A 19,419-nucleotide genomic window follows, 5' to 3' on the forward strand; every position below is an offset into this window, starting at 1 on the left:
TTAATTAAAGTCAAAAGATTATCATTCATCTTCACTTACCTCCCAAAACAGTAAACATTCTTTGGGCAACACCAATGTTTTAAGTTACAATGAGCTGCTATCTACAGTAGCTCATTATAGCTGATATTCAATTTTTTTTTAGTTTACCTCCTTCGTTGTGCAATGCATTTTGAGAGTGTTTTTTTTTTTTTTTTTTTTTTCATTTGGGGTTTGTGTTCATGAACCAAAGTTTTTATTTATGCTATTATTCGAAATTACAAGAAATATTAATGTTTTTTTTTTCCCACAAGCCAACCAACATAAAATGTGTCTTTTTATTTTGAGAGTGTTGATTGCTAAATTGACTCAACTTTACTAGGATGCTCTTATAAAGGAAAGGAGCTAGAGAGCAACCAAAAGTCTGAATTCCTTTCCACTTTATTCTTGTGGGCAGATACATGCATAGTAGGAAAAGTACCTAATCTTAGGATTCACATCCCATGTTCCCCGGATTGGGGGATTCTCAAAAAAAAAAAAAAAAAAATCCCATGCAATACCTCTAATCCTAGCCATCCATTTAATCTAATGGCTCCTTATTTTGACACCCCACCAAAACACGTTGGCAATCTGTGTGCCCACTTAAGATTTCATTTTAGCTTCCCATTTTTCAATTTCACTAAAACTCTCTCTCCTCTCTCTCAAATCCCAATACCTCCGAGCTCTCTCCGTCACTCTCCCTAACACTCCACTCTCTCAACCCCGACTGCGCCTCCACCACTCTCTCAACATCCATGCTTGCTCTCTGCCTCTCCCTCAACCTTGTCGTCACTGTTTCTCGCATACCCAGACCCACAAAGAAAAAACGGCGGCTCACCATTTGAGATCCCGACCCCCAAACACTCGCACCTTTTTAGACCCAGATTAGAGAGAGTAAGGATTGGGGTTTGGAGAGAATCGGGTGTTTAACTGAGAATTTGATGTCTTTCGTTTCCTATTTTCAAAAAAGCTTGAGAAAATAAGGGTGTTTTCTAAAAAATTTCTTGTGCTTATCGCCCAACTTGTCTGAAGTGTGCCGCTACTGATCCATCGCGTTCTCTCTCCACCCATCACCACTGGTAAGCCCTCCTCTCCTCCCATCAATTGATCAAATTGTTGTGTGTTTATAGTTTTTGCTCTATTGGGCATATATTGGATGTGTTTGGCATTTTTTCAATTTGGGTGAGAAAATGATTTCAGATTTGTACAATTACCATTGTGCTATGGAGTTTTAACTTGTGAATAGTTTCGTTGGGTCTTGTGTGTATATGGCCTTCTGAGTTTCATATATTTATATATATACTTTATTCAAATGGTGGGTTTATGTTCATTTGTGAAAGGTGTTTTAATTTAGTTAAGGTTTTTCAGGTTTGATCCATGAAGGGATATGAGATTGAGAGAGAAAGAAAGAGAGTTTGGTCGAAGGAGAGAAGAAGCCACCATCGGAGGTGGTGGTTGTGATGAGCTAGCCTTGCCGATTTGGGCTTGTTTCAAAGAGAGACCACCACTCGGTAAAAGGGTTTTCTTTTATCTCTATTTTTTTTAATAAAATCTGTTTGATTGCTAGGAAAGGAAGGAAAGTAAATAATGGTGTCAAAATTTTGTTGATTGATTTATTGGGGCTGAATTTAATCTTGTTTTCTCTTTTTTTGGTTTTTAGCTTAGGAATTGAAATCAAGTCTTATATTTCTTGCATTTTTGTCAATTGTTTAAAAATGTTTGAATCCTTGTAATTTGTATTCAATGGGCTTATTAGTAGGTTCTTAATGATGAAAGTTTGAACCTTTATGAGCTATTTAACCAAAGCATGAATGTTCAATACACTGAAAGGCTTTCACAGAAAAATTTTGACAGCACGTTTTCATTTGGAGTTAATTACATAAAATTGAATTTAAAGACTTATTGTGGATGTGTTGTTAAAAGGGCATGCTTTTATTCTTCTTCTCTGGTCTGCAATTTGTTGTGTGGTCAGTTAAAGTTATAAATTGCAATAAAATAGAGTAATTTGGTCATAATATTTGGGTTCTCTCTATCATGATGTTAACGAGGAGCATGATTTTAAGAGCATGTCTGAATTGGTTCTTCTTTGGTTGTGTGCACTGATGTTGAAATTATGATAGGCTGTGTAAACTGTTTTCATTGTTAATCTACCAATTTTATTTGAACAATGGGGTTAAGAATGATAGAGTAAATCATTGATGGATGGGAAATAAATAATGACTCTTGCTCTGTATTGTGCAGTTGGCATCAATGCAGTATTCATGAAGACATACATTGGAAAAGTTTCATGCCCATACATCTGTGGGAAGCAATTGGATCATGGGGTGCTTCTAGTGGGGTATGGTTCTGCTAGTTATGCTACTATCCGTTTCAAGGAAAAGCCATTCTGGATCTTAAAGAACTCTTGGGGAGAAAATTGGGGAGAGAATGGATATTAGAAGATTTGTAGGGGTCGTAACGTATGCAGAGTGGGGTTTTGTTCATGACTCATCTATTTTAGTTGGGATCATAATCAAGATGTAGCTATTTTGGCTTTCTTGAAACACTGAAATCACATATTTATATTGTGAAGCTAATTTAGCTAAGCTATAAAGCCTTTTTGTTTTAGGTTTTGTTCATTTGGTTGTGGATAAAAATTTCAATGAATTTTTGTTGTTTATAACAAGTGAATCTGGTGGCCCTACTACAAGCATAAATGGTTTTTTTTCCTTTTGTTATTACTAGATTGTATGAGAACCATAATTATTAGCTTGTCTTTGAAAATAAATTATTAGCTTTTATGCACTCTGCTTGTGTCTTTTATATAAGCATTTTTTAACATCTAATGGAAAGAAACTACAATGAAAAGCTCATAAAGGTATTGAACATTCATGTAAATGTTTTGTGAAAGCTAATGAAAGGCTTTCCATGTTACACTTAAGAATTTTGAAAAGCTCATTGTGTTCTCATAATTTTCAAAGTGGATTGGTTTCCATTGCATGCACATGCTCATTATTAGATTTTACAGAATGACAAGACTTACAATGTTTTCTACCATATAACTCCTATTTCTGCAGTGACGCCATTTATAAAGTATGTAACTTAGTTGTCTAGCAGAGAAATGGAATACAAATGTTATCAATCCAATTCATTGAGAATATCAAATGCACCCCAAATAGACACTTCTAATGTCTTTGCATTGTTATTTTATTAATTTCATGTGTCATCAAAGTTTCAATAAACAATTGAAATTTTGACTTAAGGTTCAAAAACTCGCATGTTTCCACAAAAGGTCAGCCTTTTGATGCATAACGTAGTTCGTTATCAATGGCCAAATTTATATAATTTTCCTAAGGATCTTTTCTCTTCAACAAAAGCCATATGACATAGCTAACCCACTATTAGCAACCTTACGAAAAGTTGAAAACTAGACTATATAACCATTAGCAACCTTAATCACTTGCATTCAAAAAATGAACAACAGTTTAGTATGTGCTATTGCATTTAAAAATATTAATCACTTGTATATATAATTAATGTCTAACTAAAAGTTACTCAAACATGCACTTGTACAATCTAACATGTTTTAGCTTTTTTAGTTACAAAAAATTATCCAAAAAATTTGCTACATGTGCAATCAGTTATCTAAGTTGTCAGATACGCTGTTCAAAAAACTGTCCAAAAAATATTGTCCATTGTGCAATAGTAGCCATGTCCACTATGCAATATACTCTTGGACAACCTGCCAAAAAATGTTGTCCAAGCCATATCCACTGCAATATACTATTAGACAAATTGCCAAAAAATGTTGTCCTTCGTACTACAAAATCAATATTAGCCTGAAAAAATGCCTACAAAATCAAGTTACATTTTGAACTTAAACAAACATGAGAAAATTTCACTATAATTGAACTTACCATTTATTAGTTTTTTACATACCAAAAAAGTGTTGTGTTTGTAGGCAAGCATTTGTATTTTCAACACATGGAGTTAGTCTATAATTGAACCTAACTTCATTTCCCTGTGTATATATATAAACAAATAAGTTTATTCATTTGGTGAGTAGAGAGGATATAAACACATGGATTTATTTTTTACTTGACCAATATTCATTTGGTAAGTAAGAATTAAAACTAAATATTTTAAATTTAAGGAACCAAAACCAAACTTGCCTCAACCAAAAATATAATAAGTCACTCACCAAATTGTTACAGGTGAAACTCACACAAAAGGCCAGTCAGGAATGACCTTTTAATAAAATCACTCACCACAGGCCAAGCCAAAGCCCAAATCACCCATTGCCAGGTATGCATAGCCAAGAGACGATCAATAGCCAGCCACACCCAAATCATCCATCACTATCAACCATCAAAGAGCCAACCCAAATCACTTGTCAACAAGACAACACATAGCCAAGCCATAACAATATCCCAACCTATCAACTACCTGATTGGCAGCCAAGACCTACTTAAATCTTACGCATAAAGCCACTTCAACAGAAACTTCGTAATACAAATCAATCAGAAAAACAGACTTCAAATCCACCAATTCAAAAGTTTCTAGATAGTCACTTAAAACATGAATATACATCACACAAATCTAACAAGTTCATGAAAAAAAAGAAGAAGAAGGGAAGATTGGCAAAACTCAACTGTTAAAGTGTATCATACCTATACAAAGACAAACTTTCAATTATCAAAATTTACTATCCCTATGACAATAAATTTTTATCACTAAATTCTAACTGCAAACTTGAAAGGCAAAGATTAAAACACTACAGTTTAAATACAATGAGGACCTAAAAGCATAGAATTCAAGCAATGTAACAATAAAATAGGGATTTTATACATCTGGGTTTTATCCATACGAGCTTTAGCAAGCCAATTTATTGATTCAATCATCTTCTTTGGTTTATTCCTTATTGTCCATTTTGTTCTTGTAATTCCTATCATTTTATGAAAACACTTTTTTTATGAATATTATTATGTATAAGGAACCTGAAACAACACGAAGAATCCAATGCAAACAAGAATGAACATTTATGTCTCTCTTTTCTTTTGTTGTTTAGTTTTCTTGAAGCAAAAATTGAATTTTTAGCATAAAACCCAAATGGCCAACCACTACTGATACTCTGTTTTGTTAGGTAGGACAAAGAGAATGAAAATAGAGTAATTTTTATCATATGGGACACTTGAAAAATTAACGATTCCACTTAATTAGACTCCAAAAACTTCATTGCCTATTTGAAATTCTTCTTCACTACCATTAAATTATCTTATACGTAACGATTCTAAAAAAAAAAAAAATATTATACATAACAAACACGCACACAAATATATAGGAAGTGAAAGAGGGAAAAGGAGTACCAAAAAGAGGAGGACAAAGGGGACTTTGGGGAAAGTGGCTTCGTTGCTTCGGAAAGTGCCTTCATTGCTTCAAAGAGACCTTCACTCCATGAGAGTTGGGACTTGGGACAGCTTCACACACAAGAAAGAGGGAGGAAGTTTTTTTGTTGAAGAGCGAGATGGGTCTTCTTCGTCGGCATCGGAATCAGACGAGCTTGAAGCTTCGCCGGAGCTTTGGAAGAAGAGTAACTCTATTGGGTTCTTGAAGCTATAGTTAGGGACAGAGCCAGAACTTAGAGTTAGGGGGGGCGGCTTTGTTGTCGGTTGTATGCTATGACTTCAGCCTTCGACTTTGTTGCTACTTAGTCGCTTAGCTGCTAATTGTTCAAAATTTTTTAAAGGGTTAGATTGTTTTTTTTAAGTAAAATTGGTTGACTAGGTTTAATTATTTTTAGTTTTACTATTGATAATTTTTGCTGTTGTACTAATTTTTTTGGGCTTGCATATTTCTTTTTTAGATTTTAGACTTATAGATATTTTTTAATGGTCTTTAATAAGTGAGAGGGAATGGAATGGGTAGGAGGGAACACTCATTCCTCTCTATTCCCTTAAAACCTCAAATTTTCATTCCCCCCGAAATTAGGAGGAATGGGAAGGAATGGAATTAGATTTAATAATTTTTTTACTAGAACTCCCAAAATACCCCTATATATTCAACATTTTATTTTAAAATAGGGGTCTAATAGTAATATTGTCATAAAATGATTTCATTCCATTCTCTCCATGTTGCTCCCAAACAGGATTACTTACATCCCATTCCTTTCCATTCCTTTATTTTTAAAGATCCAATCAAGGTTACTTAATTCCATTTCATTCCATTCTTTTCCATTCCTTTCCCTTACTTAAATACATTTCATTCCATTCCATTCCTTTCCATTCCCTTATGACCATCTCATTCCATTCCATTCCATTCCATTCCCTTATGAACTCCCAAGCGGAGCCTTAAACTCCCAAACAAGGGAATGAACTTTCCATTCCCTCCATTAAAACTCCCAAACAAGAGAAGGAAAGAATATTCTAAAATTATTCTTTTTATTCCTTTCCATTCCATTCTATTCCATTCCCTCCTTCCAAGCGGAGCCTAAAATGTGAAAAATGTTTGAACTATAAACTTTTTTACAAATGGCTAATAATGTAAGTGGTGAGCCTTATGCGAACCAATAAGAATTTGCTACCTTAACCGTTTGTAAAAATGTTATAGAAAAATTTGTGACTATAACAATACTTTTAAAAGAATAATATTTTTAAGGGAACAAAAGTGTAATTTTGTAAAACAAAATTGCTAAAATTAAAATCCATATATATAATAATATTTTTTTTTTTAAAATTGGGGGGGGCATTGCCCCCAAGTCCAACCATGGCTCCGTCCATGGCTATAGGGGTTCAGAGAATTGGTTCATCGAAGCAACAGTGATGACAAAGAGAGAGGCTTGGCCTTGTGTGGACTGATACCGGGCTGCTGTGACAATGGATTGAAGGAGAGGCAGGGAGCAACATCAAACGCAGGGGAGAGAGAGAAAAAATTTTGATTTTTGGCTGGATTTACTCAGACTTACCAAAACAGTGGGCGGGCTAAATCACTGCACAGTGGGCGGGCTGAAATTTTTAAAGGCTAAAGTAGTATTTTTGTTATTTGGTGAGGTGCCAATGATTTAGGCCATTAGATTAAATGGATGACTGAGATTAGAGGTATAGCACGGTGATGTGAATCCCTAATCTTATGGTGTCGGCAAACTCCTTTGAGTAACCACGACTAACTAGTAACTAGGCTGACACTTATGTGACGGCTATTATGTGACTCTAGTGTCCCGAACCCTCCAAAAGTGATGGGTATGTGTTCTTTGGCATTGGTATTCCCAGAAAAGTCAGCAATGAATACCAGGCATTTTACTTGTACGATATTACTGTATTTTCAAATACACAATCTCCTAACTTTTATTACCAAAAAAAAACTTGACAATTTGGCACAGGCATGCTTAACAACTTTGGTGGTTTTAAGCAAAAATTTTAGGCGGAGTATTTTTTTTTATACTTAAATATTAATTTAAAAAAATACTCATTGAATTTTTTATATTTTATATAAAATCTTTTTTTTTTTTTTTTCAATATGCAAATTTACTAATTAAGTTTTTGTATTTAAATTCCTCTAACATTCTTTTTCAATTAATAATATGACTAATCCATTTAATTTTTCTTGTGATATAGTAAACCTTAAATAAGATTTTATTTATTTTAGTTTTGAAAAACTTCTTTCTGTATATACAACCATAACAAGTATTGTTAGTAATATTCTATAAATTATATATACATTTGGAAAAGAATCTAACATTTTTAAATAATTAAGTACATTATTTGGAGTATTTTCATCTATTTGCATAATTAAGTACAATAAATTAGTTATAATATAATACAAATGGGTTGATATAATATACATCAAATTATTAATGGTTGTCATAACTTATAATAATTAATAAAATAAAAGTAAAAGTCTACAAAATACGTGTACATTGCAGTGGGTGCGAAACTATGCTATGAGTATACATTGAGATTGAGTGTGGCCTATGGTTTAGGTGCGGTTTGGATTGCGCGTCGGCGTCTGACGTTTTGCTTCTTTTTTTCTTTTTCTCTTTTTTCAAGCCGCTTATGTTGACTTTCAGAGACAAAATTTACTGTTCATGAATAGTGCATGCACTATTCATGCACTGTACATATACTGTTCACGTATTTAAAAATATTAAAAATGGGTCCCACGGTACTATTCACACATTTAAAAATTATTTTGTTATGGTATTTTCAATTTTCAATTTCAACAAAAATAAATTCAATCCAAATGGACCTAGTATGTGGGCTAGCCGACCAAACTGTGAGATGTGGTGTGGCTATGGCCTTTGTGCAGTGCCTATGTGACAATATGCTGTCCTGTCATTGATTGCAATTATGTGCACAGTGATAGTGTGCAAATTAAAAAATAAATTTTGAAATATTAATACAATAGGGCTTTTTAATCTTTTGTATTTTAGGATACAAATGAGCTTTTTTTAATATGTTCTATTGACTAATAAAAAGATTAAAAAATTGTAATTAAAATATATAGATAAATATATTATATATATAATTATTTTTTACAAGGGAGGAACTTATTTTAAGTGGGGGCCTTAGACTATTGCATTAGTTGCATTTATAGTTGAGTCGACCCTTCGGCATTACAAAAGCTACTATATCTATTTTACTATCTCACTTTATAAAACATCCAATATAAGTGATTTTATTTTAGCATTTAACACGATAAAGCAAAATAAATAACAAAATAAAATAATATATATACTACAATAAACAACTTTTGTTATATTTAGTTGCTAAATTTAGTATTTTACCTATTTACCTCCATCGATACGAATGCCCTTGCTTTACTAGATTTACTGTTTTCAGTTTCTAAATATATATATATATATATATATATTATTTTCACATGCATAATCTATATGCTATAAAACCGACTTTTTTGACTTTTTATTTATTTATTTATTTATTTATTACTTTCTGAGAGTTTGAGAAGTAGGATTTGAAGCCTTCACAATTTTCCACATTAACAATATTTTTTTTTTTAAAATCTCTTTCTCCCCAAAAATACAACCCAATACTTCTTTAGAAAAAAAAAAAAACAATAAAAAAGAAATCTCTCTTCTCACATCTCTCGCACTATCATTGTGTTCATAGACACAATAATCTTGGCTATGATCTTTTAGAATATTAACTAAACGATTTCTTTAAGAGAAATTTTACTCTAATTAAGGACAATAAATTTTTTAATAATTTTGACATAACAGACTATGAGCAGTTAACTATCACTTATATACAGATTCATTATTTTTTCTTTACCAATCACACTTTGCCATATCATAATTGTAGCAAAAAATTGTAAAAAATATTGTGGTCCTAGACTTTTTCTTTCTTAATAACTTAAAGTTTTTACACTATAATATATTCATTCTACGTTCTATTTTAAAAAGTTAAAAATATTTTATTTTATTTATTATATCTCCTATTTAAAAAGTTTTTTTTTAAAAAAATTATGCATTAAAGCTCATTTATTCTTGATACATACACTTGAATGGAAGTGTTAAAATACTAATTAAATCATTAAATTTATCATTTTTTTATATAGTTTAAACTTTTGGAATAATTAATAATTTATCATGCACTCTTGTGTAAACAAGAAAAAAATAAAATAGTTTGTATGCCTATTCAGCCAAAAAGAAAAGAAATGAAGTGCTTTACTCCAGTTTTTCCGAATCGTTGGTCCTGTTTGAAGTTGAAAAAAATAGCTTCATCTTGAATCCTGGATACCGAACACCTTTTATCATGCTGGCAATGAAAGGCCATAGGAAATTGAGGTATGGCTTTCTTGCTTTATTAAGAATGGAGATGGAGAATTGAGTTGGCCTCCAGCAAGGCCTGAAATGTTGGCATACGTCCAGCAAAAGTTAATTGAAGATAAGGGCAGTGCTGCCTTCCCCCAGATCAACTATATTCTTGCAATGCAACATGAAAAAGCTCTAAGATCCTGTAATTTGATCTGCAGAAAACATATCCTAAAAGATGCTACAAAGGATAGGAAAGCACTTGGTGCACTGAATGGAGACTTCAATAATTGGAAGCTAAGGGGTCTATTGTGTACTTTCTGCATAAGCAAATTGGAAGCTAGAGATCACTTGTTTATGAATAGAGGTTTGGATAATTGTCTAATGGGGAGGAAGGTGAGAGGTTCAGAACATAGGGTTATCGCATAAGGTTATTATTTGTCAGGGATAATACATAAAGTAATAATGGAAGAACAATGTTAACACAAAAGACAAACAAAAAATAGATAACTTGAAGGCATAATATGGATTTCCTTAGACAATAACATGGAGGCACAATTGTTGTTAAAGGGTTATCGCAAACTTGTCCCTAGGATACAACTAAGTTGTTAGGTTCTACAAATAGTAATTCTGGAGAATGACCACAGGATACAACAAAGTTGTTGTGTTTTTTGTATTATTTTTCAAGTGAACATAAGTCTCTATTTATAGTCATAGGTTTTTTTCACCAAAAGACATGTATGGAGAGTTAAAATGTTTCATAAAACCATTCACAATGCTTGAAACATTTTCAAACATTCAAAACAGTTACCAGAAAATTCTACAAAAAATTCAGTTTTACAAGTTTTGATCAGTCAAGAGGAATCGAGCATCGATTGAATATTCTTTTCGATCAATCAAATAGGAATCGAATAGGGTTCGAACCATTTAGTGATTTCAGGATTATTTTTTTCATCATTTTGATTGATCGAGCAAAAGTTTCGACTGATCGAAAATACTGAATTTCGAATTTCATTTAGAAAATTTCAGAACTTGAATTTTTACTTTATAAAATAAAATTCTCCAAATTTAAATATCATTATTACAACCTATTAATGTATATACATATAAATATATATATATACACACAATATTATTACTATCTTCTACTACTATTACTGTATTTTTGTTTTTGGCACGGAAAAGAAGATAAAAATCCTTAGCCATAAACCAATCCTTCTTGGGGTCCACCAAAAAAAAAAAAAAAAAAAAATCCCTGTTATTTTCTACATCTACCATGCATCGCCTTCTCTCTCTAGCCCTCTATAATCTATATATAGAACTCTTCCCTAGCCTCTTTCTACTCACACAATTCTTATTCTTTCTTCTGTTCTTCTTAGAGAATGGATATTTCCAAGTTTCTTTCTGTTTTATTCTTACTTTGCTCTCTTTGCTTGGAATGCAACAATGTTGTAGTCAAGGCGTCTCACAAGGTTTACCCAGAGTTTCAGTCTCTTAGTGCTGTGGAAGTGAAACAAATTCACAGAACTAGGTTCCACTTTCAGCCTCCTAAGCACTGGATGAACGGTAACTTCTTTTCATATTCTCAAAAGAAACTATAAAACTTTCGCTATGTTTTTATCATGCAACTTTTGGAATACTGCCACTTTTGGAATATGATAAGAGTATGTACTTTTGATACAAAGATACTGTAATGTAATAATTATTCTCTATATCTATTTAATTGATTTTTAAAACAAGAAATAACCGATCTTTATTTCTTTACTTATGGTAATAGTTTTTATTTAAAAAATTGTTAAAAACCTATTAGCAACCTCCCAAGGGAAAAGAAAAAAAAATGCTGCTGTCTCTCTCCTTTGGTGCCTATTATATCAATTGAGAGTTGATTTGCCGAGCTCTATTTTACACATTAAATAGACCAAGTATTGATTTATCAATTTCAACCCATAGCTGTTTACTGTTGTGATCGATATCATCATCTTTTTCGTGTTAAGTTTTGCCTTTTTCTCTTTCTACTTAATTTTCTTCTTCTTTTTTTTCACAGAAGATTTTATCATTTTTTCCCTTTTTTAATGTTTATGAAGTTATTAATTTTGAAGAATATATTCATTATTAAATTTTTTTTAAAAAAAAATTTAATTAACGTAATAAAATGTTAAGCTAGATACTCTCCCACTAGCTGTAAAAAGGTAAAAAAGATGTTAAGCTAGATCCACAAAAAGTATAAATATAATTTCATTAATAAGGGTGTTTTAGAAAATTTGACCTAAATATAATGACTTTTGAGTAAAGTTATGGTATACCTTTGTGTTAAAACTCATTTCCCTTTCCCTTGTGTGTGTGCTTTTGTTTCTCAAAAAAAAAAGAAAAAAAAGAATGGGTATTTGTCCCATATTACTTAAGAGAGTGTATTGTGTGTAGTATAACTTACCACATCCTCTCTTAAAAGTTATCATAGCTTTTGAGTAGAGTACTTGTGATGTGTCTTTATATTAAAATTTATTTTCCTCTCCCTTATGTGTACTACATAATATCACATCTATTATTCATGCAAGCTCACTACTCTTTTGACTTTTGAGTGGTTATTGATGATGAAGATGAGAATCCTATCAAAATTTTAGGTGTACCCTGTCCTTCTCAAAATTAACACATGATACATAATATGAAACCGAAATTTTGTTTATAGTTTTTCTTTCTTTTAGAGCATTCAGTTTTGAAAAAAAATATATTTATTTTACACTCTAAAAAGCTACTTTATTTGTTTTAGCAACTCACTTTAAAACATACTAAACATCTCATTTTTTATTTTTACATACAACCTAATAAAATAATATAAACTACACTATCAAATAATAATAATAAAAATCTATTTCTTTCTCTTCCCTCCCATCTCTCTCTAGCTTCTACCCAACAATAAAATATGATATTTTAGTTTTACCATCAAGCTACAGTAATTCCTTTCCATTTTAGCATGTGATACATAATATGAAATCAAACTTTTTGTTTTTAGTTTTTCTTTCTTTTAAAGCATTCATTTAAAAAAAAAAAAAATTACACTCTAAAAACCTACTTTATCTATTTTAGTAACTCACTTTACAACATACTAAACATCTCATTTTTTTTTATTTTTACATACAACCTAATAAAAAAAATATAAACTACACTATCAAATAATATTTTTTTTAAATCTATTTCTTTCTCTTCCCTCCCATCTCTCTCTTCTACCCAACAATAAAATATGATATTTTAGTTTTACCATCAAGCTACAGTAATTCCTATATTTTTAAGAAGCTATTGTTCATAGTTGCTAAATTATTTTAGCACTAGCCAACCGAGTAATTGTGGTTTTAGGGGGTGTGTGGATCTAAAATAACAATTTGGGGAGTTTTACACCCTATAATACTAATGCTTATGGTAAAAAATCTAGAGTCCTTAGACAATACAACTTGTTTGGTACCAACTTTAAAAATGTTTGAAAAACACTAAAAATTATTTTCAAGATTATTTATAAAAAATTGTTTGTTATAAAAAAAAAAATATATCATTTTGATCTCTATACTTTTGGCCGATTTTTATTTTGGTCCGTATTTTTCTCTTCCTATTTGGTCCACAAAACTAAAAAATAGTTTTTTTATTTTAGTCCCTACTTCACTAATGGAAATAACCTACATGTCAGACAAATTGCACTGCTGCCAAACATGAAGCTGACATGACCATTATAATAATATTAAAAATATTTATTTGACATTTAAAAAATGCCGTGTTAGTATTTAAAAAATGTTAAAAATTATTTTCAAGATTGTTTATAATTTTTGTTGTTGTTATAAATGGTTTCAATCATGATTAAACAAAGCTTTCAAATTTTTCATATCTTATAAAGTAGTGTCATTAATTTTTTGTATAAATGTTTATGATACAATAAAATCTGAACCATTTATTTCATTACGAAAAAACTTAAAATTTTTGTTTGTCCTACTTTACATTCTGATATATATTCCAAAATATATTTTACTTAAAAAAAATTCAATACCATAGAAATTTTAACTTCATATCTTACTATTTATTTTATTTGAGGTGTTAATACTCATTTTCTTTTTTTGAGTTTATACTAAGAGGATAGTTTTAGAATATGATAATTTTTTTTTATTTAAAATATAGTGCACCAATGAAATAAAATTTTTAAATGTTGGATTGAGTATTACATAGCATATGCTTTCTCTTAAATGGATACTTATTTTTTATTTTGTGCATAGATTGCAAGGACATTGCTTGGGTCCAATGCATCTATGCACTAGACACAATCCCAACTCAGATTGCAATGCAGACTCTACACATGACATTGATGTTTTGTTAATTTGCTAGTTACCAACAATTTTCCTGGTTATTAACACAAGTGTTTATCCTTAAATCTGTTGTTAATTGTTTTTTAAGTACTATAATTAATCACACTCACTGACTTCCCGTCTTTTCCCTTTCTTGGGTGTTCAAATGCGCATAACAATGAACCAACAACAGATCCAAATGGTGAGTTTTTGCAAATGAACTTTCTTTTCTCACATTTTAAATGATTTGTATTCTCCTTAACTTTTTTCTTGCTTCATGTGGTTTTCTCATATAAATGCAAACAGGACCTATGTATTTCAATGGACTCTACCATTTCTTCTACCAATACAACCCAAAAGGAGCAGTGTGGGGCAATATTGTTTGGGCCCATTCTGTATCAAAGGACTTGATCAACTGGGAAGCACTTGAACCTATCATTTATCCCACTAAGCCCTTTGATAAAAATGGGTGTTGGTCTGGTTCAGCCACTATTCTCCCAGGCAACAAGCCCATTATCCTTTACACTGGCATTGACACCCAAAATCAACAAGTCCAAAACTATGCAATCCCAAAAAACTACTCTGATCCATATCTCCGTGAATGGGTTAAGCCCAACAAGAACAACCCAATAATGGTGGCTGATGAGATTGTCAATGGAAGTGCTTTCCGTGACCCAACAACAGCTTGGTTTGGAAAAGATGGGCATTGGAGGATTTTAGTGGGTAGCAGAAGGAAAAATAGAGGCATAGCCCATTTGTATAAGAGTAAGGATTTTGTGAATTGGGTCAAGGCCAAACATCCTCTTCATTCAAAAGCTAAGACTGGTATGTGGGAATGCCCAGATTTTTACCCTGTGTCATTGTCTGGTAAAAATGGGTTGGACACTTCTTTGGTTGGGCCAAATTTAAAGCATGTTTTCAAGGTGAGCCTTGATGTTACTAGGTCTGATTACTACACTGTTGGAAAATACCATACACAAATAGATAGGTATGTACCAGATAACACTTCGGTTGATGGTTGGGATGGGCTGCGATATGATTATGGAAATTTTTATGCCTCAAAGTCATTCTTTGATGCTGGGAAGAAGAGAAGGATTTTGTGGGGTTGGGCTAATGAGTCCGACTCAACTAAAAATGATGTAGAAAAAGGATGGGCCGGAATTCAGGTAATAATAATGTAGAATTTTAGTAACTTGATTCTATTTTGGGATTCGGGATTAAGACTTTGTTGTTAATAGGCCCAATTTTTACTTACAAAATTGATATTTTACTGGAATTGTTGTAGGCCATTCCGAGGATAGTGTGGCTTGACAGTAGTGGGAAACAAGTGTTACAATGGTCTGTCGAAGAATTAGAAACTCTTAGAGGAAATAAAGTTCATATAAACAATCAACAGGTCAAAAAGGGAGAGCATGTTGAAATTAAAGGAATAACTGCTGCACAGGTTTGCTACTTACATTGTATTTTTGCTCAGACAAGTTTAGTGACACAAATTTTATCATGACTTTTTTCATAATTATTGATTTAATCAATTGTGATTGATCTATAATAAAAGTAATTGCACTATTGTTGCTTCATAATTTGTCACCATAACAAGTTGTGGTGAAGATTGTGAAAAAATTGTGTCATTTGCATTTTTTGTTTATAATATGATGACAAAATCATTACATTATTATGGTACAAATTGATTACTTCATTAAGCGTCAAACACAATTCATTTATAGTGATTATTGTTATTGATGTTTCCACAGGTCGATGTTGAGGTTACCTTCTTGTTGCCGAAGAGTTTGGACAACGCTGAGGAATTTGATGCTAGTTGGGTAAACGCACGAGATCTCTGTGGCCTAAAGGGTTCAAAAGTTCAAGGTGGGGTTGGGCCATTTGGGTTGTTGACATTAGCTTCAAGTCATCTAGAGGAATACACTCCTGTCTTCTTTAGAGTTTTCAAAGCTCCAAAGAAGCATGTAGTTCTCATGTGCTCTGATGCTAGAAGGTTTGTGTGATTAATGATTTAAGCTGCTTTTTAGTATGTGGATATATACATTCTCCCCTAATAGTATATAGGCTTGACACAATTATGGGATCTATATATTGTAAGAAAGATTATATATATATATATATATATATATTTGATGTATAAAATAAATATTACACCCTTTTGACATGGTTTCTATTTGTTTTTTTGTTTTCGTGTATATATAGTTCCTCTTTGATGGATGGACTATATAAACCATCATTTGCAGGCTTTGTAGATGTGGATTTAACAGACAGGAAGCTTTCTCTTAGGAGTTTGGTATGCCCCCTCATAAACATGATAAGGGTTAATTTAAAATCTTTATTTCTCTCTCTCTATGAATGTTTGAGTTGTAAATGTTTTGCTGCAGATTGATCATTCCGTTGTGGAAAGTTTCGGAGCTGGAGGAAAAACATGCATCTTATCAAGGGTTTATCCTACACTTGCAGTGTACAATGATGCTCACTTGTATGCATTTAACAATGGGACAGAGAGTATTACCATAGAGAATGTCAATGCATGGAGCATGAATAGTCCTCGAATGAACTGAAGGAGAGAAGAACTAGTAGTTTAGTTTCTTATTTAAGTCTAATATGCTGAAAATCTAATCAACCAGTAGTATTTCAATTATCATGGTAGAAACCATTGAAATAAGCACTATCACGTTGTTGATGACATTCCAATTAATGTTGTAATATGAAAGATGTTCATGTGTGTAATATGCCAAAACCTTTGGCGTGTAAATTGCAGCGAAATTATTATAATATTGTGTATAAATTTAGTAATTGACATACTTTTTCATGATTTATTATGATTTTAGTGTGACACTAATACAATCAATGTTTATAAACACTTTATAATAAAAAATCGAATAATATATTTTGCATAAATATGGATTGAATATAAATAGTGTGATAGACTGATAGCGTAGCTTGTGTTATGTGTGTGAGATTTAGAAGACAAGTTTTGTTTAGTGACAATTAAGAGATAAGGTTTGCCTAGTGTGTTAGTATGAATACCTTTGGGGAGCTTTTGAGTATGCTTGTAAGTCATATTATGGATTTTAGTTAGCTTTGCCATATTGGATGTAAACATAGAATTCACAAACCACATTTAAAGTTTTTTTCTTATACATGCTTTTTATTTATTTATTATTATTTTGTATGTTTTTCACAAAAAATTGGTATCAAACCTATTGGTTAGGGATTGTGGTTTCTAGAGATTGATTTTGAGCACATGTCAAAGGTTGAGTCATTTGAGGGGAAAAAAAAAAAAAAAAGTTAAGTCTTTGTTACTGCATTGTCAAAGTTAAAAAGATTTGATTTAGATGTTGTATGGGAAGTCGAAGAAATCGGCCACTATGTTTGATGATGAATGGGAATAACTTGATATGATGGTTGTTAAAACTTAGAAGTATTTGTTTGACTCTCGTCCAATATGTAAATTATAGTGGGTTAAATGAGATTTCTTTCCAAAAATTATAGAAATAGTTAGGAAAGAGATATGTTGAAGTTGCTTACATTGTTTGTACCAGAAAAAAGTCGTATCAGTTGACTGTACATGGAGGAAAGAACTGATATTATTGATCATTTAAAAGATTTTAATATTTTGACTACTCAATTGTTAAGTGTGGAGGCCAAAATTGAGGAGGATCAAGCTTTATTGATTTTAACTTCATCCCCACTCTCGTGATATATTAGTGACTATATTGGTTGGCAATGAGAACTTAATTAGAACCGGTGGTAACAAATCTCTTGGAGACAAAAATGTCAAAGGAGCTAATTAGTAATTTTGAAGATAGGTCATTTGTAGTGAAATCCAAATCAATTTCTGTTAGTGTGTGTTGTGTGAGAAGAATTTTGATAGGAAGAATTCATGATCGAATTGTAGATCAAGGAAAAATATTAATAACATTTAGCTTAGGAATTCGTTTAGAGATTGTCTAGTTGGTTTTGGAATAATATATTGATTACAATAATATAATTCTAATTAGTAGTATTAGTTCCACATTGATTTAAAATAATAATAATAATAATAATAATAAGGGGGTGTAATAATCATTATAAGAAGAGTGTTAGTGTAACTTTTATATATATTATATATATAAAAAAAAAAAAAAGTAAACTAAATTAGAATAAAGAAACATATACATTTTGAGATATTAAAAATTAGTTTAGTAGTTTCACTACATATTTTTAGCATTCTCAAGGTAAGATTAATTTTAAAAAAAAAAATCATAAAACCAAAGATAAATATGAAAGAGTAACAGGACCATGAAAATCAACTAATTTGTGTTGTGTTCACATATTTCATATCATGAAATGAAAGTATGCCCAACTCTCTTATCGTCTTCTACTTATCGATAGTGTGACATTAAAACACGATGTGGGCAAGTGTATATGCATGTATCTTATAGATGATTTAAAATAAAACCATGGTAGAATATGGTTTTACATTGCGCACCAAATATTTTATCTACTTATATACCCAAAACAAACACTATCCAACCAAATTACCCAAACCTAAATCATATTTAAGCCCCTAATTTTAAAAAGAAAAAAGAAAAAAAAATACTTGTAGGGGTTTCAGCGTCTTAATGGTAGTGGGAGACCGGTATAGCTGAGTTGGTGACCCCTTAGATTCTTTTTTCTCTCTCTCTTTCAAATGTTTTGTAAATCTCAGGTCTTTTAATTATTATTATTTTTTTTTTAAAAATACTAAAACGGTGGGTATGCTAAAAGACATGAAGAATAGAGAAAGATGTGTTGTAAAGCTTAGTCAATTAATGAGATATTGATGAGATAACAATAAAATAAGTTAATGCGAACTTTTGGGTAACAATAAAAAAAATTTATTGAAAAATGTTTAAAAAAAATGTTAAACGCAAAATTAAAGCGCCATTTGACAGGACCTCATACATTCCCGCATGAGGTTTTTGCTTTTATATGTATATTGTGTGAAGTTTAGAAGATAAAATTTTGTGTAGCATTAGAGTTGAAAGACAAGGTTTTGTTTTAGCTTTGTTAATTTGATTCTCATAAGATTTTGACTGTAGGTGTATGAATTTTGATTGGGAGTAAGTTTACTGTCATAAACTTTTCTATACCTTTATCACAACTTTGCTACGTGGTAATTCTTAAATGGTAAAATCATAAACTCATTATTTTATTTTCACTATTCACGAGTTACAGTTGTGACAAAGTTATGAAAAAATTTATGGAACTAAACTTAATCTTTGATTGATATTATCCTGATCCCTGTATGCAAAGTTTTTTTTTTTTTTTTTTAAAATTCCTTCATGGAACCGTAAGAGCATTCGCATC

The 19,419-nt window shown here is 31.3% G+C and overlaps 1 protein-coding gene and 1 long non-coding RNA gene across 2 annotated transcripts; both read left to right on the forward strand.

Annotated features, from left to right (window-relative positions):
- The first annotated feature begins 638 nt into the window (after positions 1 to 638).
- LOC126692167 (uncharacterized) lies at positions 639 to 2,633 on the forward strand. Its single transcript, XR_007644945.1, has 3 exons — positions 639 to 1,094; positions 1,384 to 1,526; positions 2,257 to 2,633. It is a non-coding gene; the product is annotated as an uncharacterized LOC126692167 (long non-coding RNA).
- Positions 2,634 to 11,091: 8,458 nt separating this feature from the next.
- On the forward strand, positions 11,092 to 16,890 carry LOC126692168 (beta-fructofuranosidase, insoluble isoenzyme 1-like). Its single transcript, XM_050387669.1, has 7 exons — positions 11,092 to 11,326; positions 14,276 to 14,284; positions 14,389 to 15,248; positions 15,368 to 15,526; positions 15,834 to 16,075; positions 16,285 to 16,375; positions 16,467 to 16,890. Exons 1-7 carry the CDS (start codon positions 11,143 to 11,145, stop codon positions 16,644 to 16,646), a joined length of 1,725 nt encoding a protein of 574 aa, XP_050243626.1. The 5' UTR covers positions 11,092 to 11,142; the 3' UTR covers positions 16,647 to 16,890.
- The last annotated feature ends 2,529 nt before the right edge of the window (positions 16,891 to 19,419 follow it).

The sequence above is a fragment of the Quercus robur genome, chromosome 7 (assembly GCF_932294415.1).
Source record: "Quercus robur chromosome 7, dhQueRobu3.1, whole genome shotgun sequence".
Lineage (NCBI taxonomy): Eukaryota > Viridiplantae > Streptophyta > Magnoliopsida > Fagales > Fagaceae > Quercus > Quercus robur.